At 44.9% G+C, this 10,667-nt stretch overlaps 1 protein-coding gene across 3 annotated transcripts in view; it reads right to left on the minus strand.

The window, feature by feature from the left end:
• The window catches only part of LOC139760567 (uncharacterized), a 178,995-nt gene extending 168,736 nt beyond the window's left edge, over nt 1-10,259 (minus strand). For 2 of the 3 annotated variants that reach the window (XM_071683916.1, XM_071683915.1), the window contains exon 1: nt 1,482-2,063. In XM_071683916.1, the coding sequence (XP_071540017.1) occupies nt 1,482-1,787 (306 nt within the window). In that variant the 5' untranslated portion in view covers nt 1,788-2,063. Of the gene's footprint in view, nt 1-1,481; nt 2,064-10,151 lie in introns of those variants that run through there. The other variant, XM_071683917.1, reaches the window with a different exon arrangement.
• Between the last annotated feature and the right edge of the window lie 408 nt (nt 10,260-10,667).

Here is a 10,667-nt window from a genome sequence, read left to right on the forward strand (position 1 = left end):
TCTTCTGCTCTATCATTTCATTTCCAAAACAATCACACACACACACACACACACACACACACACACACATATATATATATATATATATATATATATATATATATATATATATATATATATATATATATATATATATATATATATATATCCTCGTAAGGAATAGGCCTACTGTCACTTGCCATAACCATCACGTTAAGTTAGTTGCAAAAATCACCACCAGCTGGATACCCCGCGTGATACAATAAGGAGAAACAGGTGCTGCGAATACAATAGGAGGCAGCAGTGTTAACAACATCTGCTGCCTGGCCGCGACCTAGACACGCTCTTGTGGGAGTAACAGAAACACCTCGGACCACCCAGTCGGTGAGGGGGGGAACTTTCAAAAGCTCACTGGACAATTATGTACGAAGTGTACCTGACCAACCAGGTAATGGAGGGTACGGGAGCCAGCCTGCGGGCCACCGCTTCAAACAGCCCTAGTTACTGATCACGGGAGCAACGGAGCGCAGCTTGGCCTCAGATCGAACTGCAGAGGTATGGGAGCCTTTACACTTTGTATAAGGAACTAATATATATATATATATATATATATATATATATATATATATATATATATATATATATATATATATATATATATGAAGTCAATGTCAGTGCGACGCAGCACATACATACACTGACAATAACAAATCTGAGCGAAAGTATGATACGTCAGAAGACCTTACCTGAGCCAAATAGACTCCACCGTCACCATACAAAACACCTGCCGTAGGACTCACCACACCTCACCATTCCTCCCCATCTCGCTGGGCACACAAGCCATACCAGAGGACAGACAACTCACAGACGTGGCGCAGCGGCATCGCACGCGTACACCACCATCACTAAAAGCCCATACAACCCAAATAGCTGCTGATGAGGAGAACGGGGCAAATATATCTTGGTAACACAGCCTGCCCTCCACTCGCAACTGGGTTACCACGATTATTATACACCTCCTGATACTATCAGGCTTGGGGAACAGCGCGACCCTGACGTCTCGAAAACCACAACACTCAGCACCACAGACGAAAACCGTAAACCCCAATACACAACTGTGCATTAATTGCAAGAACATGACCTTAATAGAGCTATTCAATTCTTTTTTTTTTTTTTACGATTACGCTTCCGCTGGAAAAGTAAGTTAATAACAGTGTACCACTATTAGGAAAACCATGCCTCATAATGCTACTATCACTACTACTACTACTACTACTACTTTAAATAATAAAAGAATCAGTAATAATAATAATAATAATAATAATAATAATAATAATAATAATAATGCACTAAATACTAATAAGAATCTACGACCATGCTTCTCTCTGTGTCCTGGACCTCCATCAAGACTTTAATTCAATTAAGGTCCCAAGGGTCTGGGGGTGGTGGGGTCGGTAGGGGCTTGAGACAAGCCAGCCAAGCAGACCACTCCGGGTACTCACCACGTGTAAACAAGAGGCCCGGCACGACGCTACGCTGATGCTGTTGACCACGACGGACGATCCCTCCGTCGGCCTGCCTCCCGTCAACAGGGCCACCAACAGGGTCAACGGGAAGACCCTCAGCACGCGTGACGCGTGCCAGGACGAAGGCGTTGGCGATGAGGAGCGTCTTGATGGCATCGCTGTTGCGGCGGTCGCATGCAAATTCGTACTACGCAACTCTGACCGGGGCGGCAGGCGTATCTTGGGAGCGCTGTACGCCAATCGACATAAATCACACTGCGTGCAATCAACTGACAATCTCATGAATAACGTTAATTCACCAACAATTGCATGACAGTTCTACCATCTCAGTTTGCAACGTTCAGCGCGTCAAACAGACGTAAATACGAACGGGGCATCCCGTTTACCGTTTTTTGTTTATCTCACGTTTATCACAGCATCGGCTGCAACGCCCCATGCGCGGGAGCAACGGGACGAACGGGCGAGTGTCCAGTGCTAATCCGTGTGTGTGCACATGGCGTGAGCGTTCATAAGACTGATGCACATGCTGCCATGGCCACCCAACCTCAAGGCTTGAGGGTCCCCACTGACTCGTGCACATGCTGCCGGCAGCGGAGTCACACCTCAATCTTGCGGGGGGGGGGAAAACGTGTCGTACCGGAGATCTGTCAGGGACCGCTTATTGACACATCTCTCTTTTGTCGATATTTTTCTCGTATTGATAATTAAAAAAAAAAGTATACGTGTGCCGATTCGAAAATTTCCCCCCAGAGAAGCATATCAATGAGATATGATAATACAGGAGGGGATGTCATTCCGATACTTGACATCATTCTACTTCAGATGTATAACACTGCTCGCTCTCTCTCTCCAGGTGGCGAAGGGTCTGTAATGAAGAACTCTTAAAACAAATGACAATAGATCAATAATATATGTATATCAACTTTCCAGTAATGTTATCGTGAATACAACCAGATGAGTTAATCATATCGGAGGTTATAGGGATACGAAATCTTTGGTGGTGTTGTGTGTGGTTGTGGTGATGGTGGTGGGCGTGGTCCAAGCCAAGCTCCGCCCATCGGGGTACCGGCAACGCTTAGGAAACACACACGCACACACACACACACACACACACACACACACACAATGAAAATACCGAGCTAATAATCTTCCGGCTATAAACATTTGATTATGCAAATCTTCATCAATAACTTTACAACGGTTAACTTTGGTATATATTCTCTTTTTCTATAATATAGGGGCGTGAGGCGAGTGTGTTGAGCGAGGTGTGATGACAATCCTTCCCTCTCTCCCTCCCCCAACATACACACACACACATACACACACCTCTCACCTGTCTAACTCCCCTCTCTCTCTCTCTCTCTCTCTCTCTCTCTCTCTCTCTCTCTCTCTCTCTCTCTCTCTCTTCGTGCCCCATGCACCCCCCCCCCGGCTGGTGCAAGGAGGGAGAGGGGGGGGGGAGAGGTGGTGGTTCCGGAGCTTCGATGTGGTGGCCGGGGTGTAGGGGGGGATGTGTAGAGGGGGGGGGGATGGTGGTGGTGTTGCTGGTGGTGACCGGCGACCCCCACCAAGGCAGGTGACGGCTACACTCACAGAATTAATTTATCACGCCAGGCGGGTCGGCCAGCATTATTACGATCAGTGCAGTTTATACCGGCGCAGCGGCTGGGCGGTGGTGCTTGTTTGTGCATGGACTGTTTGTCACGATCGCGCGAGGGAGGACGAGAGCGGAGGGGGAGGGAGTCCGCGTTCGCATGAGAGGAGGAGTGAGGGAGAGATTAGAAATTTGCCGAATGACAATGTAGATAAGGGTTGAGGGAGGGAGGGAAGGGGGGTGCTAGGGGGGCTATTTTCTCAAAGGAAGGGGAAGGAGGAACCATATGAGCGGGCTTTGTGAGACGTTGTCTGCACAGGGGTTGGAGTGGAGGAGGAGGAGGAGGAGGAACTGCATGTGCGAGGGGAGGAGGAGGAGGAGGCGTAGGAGTTGCTCAACGTCTGAGAAATGAGAGGATGGGGGCCGAAGTTCACGACAGAATCACCTGTTAAGTTATAACTTGCGTTGTGCATGGCTGTCTGCTGACACAGATGAATGGTAAGACTTGACCACGACACGGTGAGGTACACCACTCCCTGGGTCCACACGCAGGAGGTAAACGTACACAGAATAATACATTCGCATTAATTGCTCATATATTCTTGAGACAAAGCAATGGTCCCCCTTGCATACGGGGGTTACAGCAAACAAACTGTTTGCTGTCAAATATCAGAGCTGCAATCAAGCGCAGGGAAGAGGACATATTCGAGAAGCTGTTCTCGTCTTACACCAAGCCTAATACTACAATACGATTCTCAAGTTTGGCCGACCGTGCGAGACAAACTCATCACTAGAGTCCGACATTAGTGCGAAGAAGTTCAACGACGGTGGATGTAGTGAGCACGAGACAAAAGCGACAGAAGGAAGGCTATGGTATGAATACCATCCATCGGGATATGAGCCGCAGGAATCTGTGTGTATGTATGTGTGTGTGAAAGGAGACCTGGGAGTAGACGTCGTCCCTAGCCTGTCGCCAGAGTCCCACCTTGGGAGAATAGCAAAGCGGACAAACCGCCTCCTGGCGAATATTAGAATTGCATTCATGTGCAGAGATAAGGATACACTCAGCAAGCCGTTCGCATCCTACATTTGGCCAAAACGAAATTTATGCTTCTCAAGTCTGGCTAACGGGCTTACAGAAGCCCAAGGAACTGATAGTGAAGGTTCAGAGGAGGGTTAACAAAGATGGTATGTACCTGAATCAGAAGAGCTGATTGACGGGGGAAGTTCAAGAGATGGGGGAGAGGAGGGAGGGCCTCAAGCACACAGCCCACACATCTACATGCCTCCGTGTAAAACAAGTGTACCCTCTGAAGTCTGCCTGCTCCAGCACTTGGTACGCTTGAACCTGAACCCCGGCTAATGAAGCAATTATGAAAGAATCAAATACTTCACGTCCTCGCGTCGACAACAGCAGCTGTCCACAGCTCGTCCACTCACGAGACTCTTCTACCTCGTCCCAGATCTCTCTTACTGGAGGACTTACCTTGGGATTCTGGGTTCATGAACTCCTTCAGGATGACCGCTTTCTATTTTTCTTGCAAGACGTCTTTGGTGCAGGACTTTTGAGTTTCCTTGTGGGATTCTATTCTACGCCATGTCGCATTTTAGGACTTCTAGTTCTCCTATTTTCCAAATAAGTATCAGTGAATATACCCTCGGAGCAATTATCGACCTTCGCAGTGGTTCTTATATCAGTGAAACATCGAGCAGGCGAGTCGAAACGCTTCGACTCGCGTGACGCCGGATGTTAGGTATGAAGAATGCATGAGCGGTACGCTCAACTAAAGCACTTGAAACATATTAATGGGTTTCGAATCCTACAGATATTATATACGCAAGCAAAAAACAACGAGCTAGCGGTTCGGAGCGCATCGAATCGCATGTGGCCGAACGTGAAATATGAATTGAGGTACCAGTGGTTCGCTCGGCCGGGACGCTGTATGCATGATAATGAATCTTGATTTTTGCCTTGTTTTTCTGTGAATGAAATACGGAATGACCGGCCTTGCGGCGTCTGCAACCCTCATGTGAATTCCATATGCATCACGGACTATAAGGTAAATAAAATGGCTGACCGTGCGTTAAATGTGATGAATGAATCAAGTGTGGCTGGGAGGAGGACGGAGGGAGGAGGAGGAAGCGGGTCCCCCCTGAGACCTAAACCTGTGTTACAGTCCACCATCCATGGGTACTAGCCCTTATCACGAGACGTGGGTAGCATGGCATGTGCGGGTCTCATGCAGGTGGGTGTCTTCATGATCGAGGCGTGCCTTTGAAGAAGAGAAAATTTATCGACGCGAATGTATACGTCCGTGAAAGTTATTCGGATGAATTCTTGCGATGATATAACGAGAAGACGACAAAGTATCATCAGTGCCAGAGCTTAAGGGATTAAAAGTGCTTTAAAGGATGTTGTGCCAGGTGTTAACGACACGTACGACTTTAGTCCTTAATTAAGGTGATTAGGAATACGCGCGACGAGCCATATAATCAACATCATAGGCCACGCCTTTATGCTCTAACATCAGAGGCGTTGCAGGTGAACTTCAACATCACAGGCGATGCAGGTGTAATCAACTTCACAGGCGAAGCCGACGTAACTAAACGCTGCAGAGGCTCAGCCGATATCGTTAACACTAAGGGCGATGCAGGGGCAATACGAGATGTTAAAATCCATAGAAATGTGCAGTATAATATTCATTTACAAAAGCCAAGTTCGGGAAAACATGGACGGTTTTAAGGCGCTTAGAGAGAGAGAGAGAGAGAGAGAGAGAGAGAGAGAGAGAGAGAGAGAGAGAGAGAGAGAGAGAGGAGTCTAAAATCAATATCTAGTAGCAATGATTTCCTAGACATGTAGATGGAAAGAGAGATACCTTAGTTGACAGCAGTCACCCCACTTGTCAACCAACCCAAGAAGAGAGGATGAACAGCTGGGGTGACTGCGAGTCAGCCGTCCCATCCGGGATTCGCTCGTGGACCCATGGGATTCGCTTGGTCGCGAAACATGACCGTAACACAGGAAAACCGAAGCTTAGAATGGCGTTTTTTTGGGGGGGATACATGGACTACATCAAACCAGTATCCAAGTACATATGTACATACAATACATACACACGTAACATATATGCTACACCGAGTTGCTCCTGACTAAGGTTGGAAGCGATGGGAACCAGCTGTGGAGGGACCGTCTTGCAAACCAGCTGGGAACTAGCCACGGGGTGTGTGAGAAGGACACACCTCCGAGAGAAAGCGACCCAAACAACTGGGGTGTGACTGACGACGTGTGGTCACAGAAAAAGTGATAGTAACAGAATCTAGTGTATAGAAAATAGCCAAGATTTCATTTAAAAAGGAATGTCGTCAAGTAGTGATTACAGACACACACACACACAAACACAAATATATATATATATATATATATATATATATATATATATATATATATATATATATATATATATATATATACATATATATATATATATATATATATATATATATATATATATATATATATATATATATATATATATAGGGGATTAAGAATACTTCCTACGTATTCCCTGCGTGTCGTAGAAGGCGACTAAAAGGGGAGGGAGCGGGGGGCTGGAAATCCTACCCTCTCGTTTTTTTTTTTTTTTTAATTTTCCAAAAAAAGGAACAGAGGGGGCCAGGTGAGGATATTCCAAAAAAGGCCCAGTCCTCTGTTCTTAACGCTACCTCGCTAACGCGGGAAATGGCGAATAGTTTGAAAATATATATATATATATATATATATATATATATATATATATATATATATATATATATATATATATATATATATATATATATATGAGGTTACACCACAAGTGAAAAGTCAGCTCTGGCAAGACTATCACTGGTAGTGCCATCTCTTCAAAGGACTTCTTACTCCAAAGGAGTCCACATTTTCCTGCTGCTGGAAGCAGCACAGCCCTGGCCTGCAAGAGCCTTTGTAAAGCGGTCCAGCGTAACACCAGGACCCTTTTCTTAGGCTCAGTCTGTTCTTGGCGCTACCTTGCTAACGCGGGAAACATCCACTCCCCATTCTCCTCCCGCCCCGTACGAGCCTTCCCATCCCACTCACTTCCTCCCCGGCTACGTCTTCCCCCCACGCGTTAGTCACACTATCCACCCACACGCACTCTGTCCAAGCCGCCACACTACCTATCCACTCACGCCCACCTATACCCTCAATGCTTCCATACCCCTGCTGTATCATACTATGCACCTATGCCTTCACACTGCCCACCTACACATCCATACTAGGCACCCGTGCCTTCATACTCGCCGCCCAAAACTACCACGCTACGCACCCGTGCCATTCGACTGCCCACCCATGCCTTCAACCATCTCCCTCGAGATATTCAACTCCCCACCCACACATCATCACCCACGCCTGACACCGCCCACTCACACCACCTCTCTTCCTGGCCACCCACACATAATTTCCATCCCCCAACCAATCCCTTGTTGCTTAAGCATGCCGCCCACTGTGTGGCCGCCCACCCACACCGCCCACCCACCTGACAACTATCCTAAGGAGTTCCTCAGCTTCCTGCTGCACCCTTTGCCCTTCGAACGCCCACACCCCGTTTTCTGAGGGTTCTAATCATCCGTGTCCTCAATACAGGATATTCAAAGATGCAACTCTTTCCTCTCCGTCAGGTGGGTGTTCTGGGACGGCGAGGCAAAGGCGATCATCGTGTATCTGGAGACCAGTGTGTCGACATCATACATTCTCCTCACATTAAATAAATTCATCGTTCATATGACGTCTTGGGGATACGAGCCTGGATTCTAAAACTAGCTCGTGATACAAAGGAAATCAAACAGCAACAGACCACTGGGGTTCCTTCGAGACTCTCTGTGATGCTGGAAGAGACCAGAAACTCACAGAGGAGTGTGGTAATATTTGGATGGTATACAGGTAATTCATAGATAATAACCTTCAAACTGTTGTTCAGACGATGTAGGTGGACATAATGCAAGTCGCGATATTGGTGATATTGCCAGGTGGATATTCTTTTCACGTACCTCGATGCTTCATGCTCTTGAAATCATCGTTTCAGAATAAATAAATAAACATAAAAAAAATCTTGTGCAATCCACTAACGAAACCACTATCAATGTGTTGTATTTGTAAGTCTGTAGGGCTTGAAAAAAGAAAATACTGAGCGCTAACTGTAGACTATTCACTTGGAATGAAAATATACCATGCACCAGGGTTAGACGACTGACCGTACATGAAAAACAAATACCGAACATCACATGTAGACGAGTCTTGTCGGGCATGAGCCTATAATCGTGAATGCGTATGAGTCAACTTTGCTGTTTAAGGACACAAAATATTCGAATCAAGTGATCGACTGTACCGAATTGGCATAAAAAATGTGAGGCAGTTACGATTATGAGCTGACCTGAATCCTTTATTGAGTCGAATACACGACCGACTCGTTAAAGTGTCAACACAGGGTAGATGAAAAGGCCAAAATACTGATGATGTCAACACTAACAATAAATGTTGTGAAACACAAACCACGACCCTGAGGAGAATCCGAATCTGTTCCTCCACGAAGAACCTGGTTTATTGACGTCGAGATGTGGGTTCAGAAGTGGTTCAGAACCAAGATTTCTTCTCGAGGATAATCTTTTAGTACATGTACGAAATATGGTGCACGGGTCGTTACCTCTCCGAGTACATGAGATATGTACGAGAATGCGCTGTTTCATGTCCGCAGAGGAGTACAACAGATATCGTCCATGTGCGTGAAATACGACGATCATCTGCAGTACAAAAGTCACGTATTAACTCCCACCTCTGGGTCTTGTGTTAATACGACCCATCCCTTCCCTTTACTTAAAGCCTTCCGTGTTTACTATTGGAAGGCATTTGCAAGGCGCATTTTTTTTTTTTTTTCAACCTTCGGCTGCGATGTATTCAGTAAATCACTGGTCGCTTTTGTCATCTATCAGGCCGGACCTGCCAAAGGGGAACACACTAATAAGGGAGATGTTTACAAGACCTCAACAGTATACTCGAGTATGCTGGGCTGAAAAACACTTCATTAACATACCAGTGTTGACTCAAGAGGACGACTAATGATGCCTAATTTACATTCTCCCGAACATACATATGTCCATATCGGGTCTACATTAATGATCACATACATATGTATATATATATATATATATATATATATATATATATATATATATATATATATTATATACCTTTTCTTTTTATAAGACGATGAACCGTAACATGTCATCTTAAATACTCAAATTAATAAACGCAATGTGAAAAAAAAGTTTTGGTGAAAAAAAATGAAGACACTGTGAATTCCTGAGTCACTTTAAAACATAAATCTACCTGGACGAAACAGATGAAGAATAACTGCAGTCAGTCTGGTCGATGAAAAAAAGGAAAAAGAAAAAGGAAAACCTGATTTATACACTGAAAAAATATAATTTTGTTGAATATGGCTTACCAAACCCATGTGGTCCACAATATAATATTTCTAGAATATTATCATTTGAATCCGGACGACTCTCTCTCTCTCTCTCTCTCTCTCTCTCTCTCTCTCTCTCTCTCTCTCTCTCTCTCTCTCTCCACACGGTGAGCGCTACGCGCCTTTTGGCAAATCTCGTTTTTTATGTATGTATGTTGGTTCTCCTCTCTCTCTCTCTCTCTCTCTCTCTCTCTCTCTCTCTCTCTCTCTCTCTCTCTCTCTCTCTCTCTACGTACACGAGGTTCGCTAGCGTTGCTCTACGCTCTGTATACAAGGGAAAAAAAAAGTCACTTCTAGATATGAGAACGATGCAGGGAACTACAAGTTATATGTTCATATGGATGATGAAATATCCATCAGCACTTGAAGCGTACCAATCATCATCAGAGACAAACAGGTGAACTGTTCACAAACTAATATATATATATATATATATATATATATATATATATATATATATATATATATATATATATATATATATATATATATTCCCGCCACCTCATACGCACATACCTTCAGAACCAACAAGCGTGTGGTATGAAATGGACCTCAGCGAGGGGGTTGGGGCGTGAACCACAAGACACTGATGACATCTGCTGGTCGTCGTGCACACTCACCCACTCCTCACCCTCATATATCAAGCCTGGAAGGGAAGGAGACAAGAAATATATATATATATATGAGTAGCTGTCTATATATCGCTGGCGAGCACCTCCTCTTTTGGAAAGAAACCATGTTGTGGAAATCATCTGGGAGGCTTGTTCAACGTGTATATATATATATATATATATATATATATATATATATATATATATATATATATATATATATATATATATATAAAACCTGGGTGTATTCAGGAATGTGAGGGGTTGGGAAGCTATTCTTTTTTTTTGGGTCAGGATAAAGATGGCTGTGTTTGAGGGTATGACTTGCCAGACCACAGGTGATGTATGGATTGTGAGTCTTGGGGGCGGGGGGAGGGCGTGAATGCAAAGAAGAGAGAGAGAGAGAGAGAGAGAGAGAGAG

The sequence above is a fragment of the Panulirus ornatus genome, chromosome 37 (assembly GCF_036320965.1).
Source record: "Panulirus ornatus isolate Po-2019 chromosome 37, ASM3632096v1, whole genome shotgun sequence".
Lineage (NCBI taxonomy): Eukaryota > Metazoa > Arthropoda > Malacostraca > Decapoda > Palinuridae > Panulirus > Panulirus ornatus.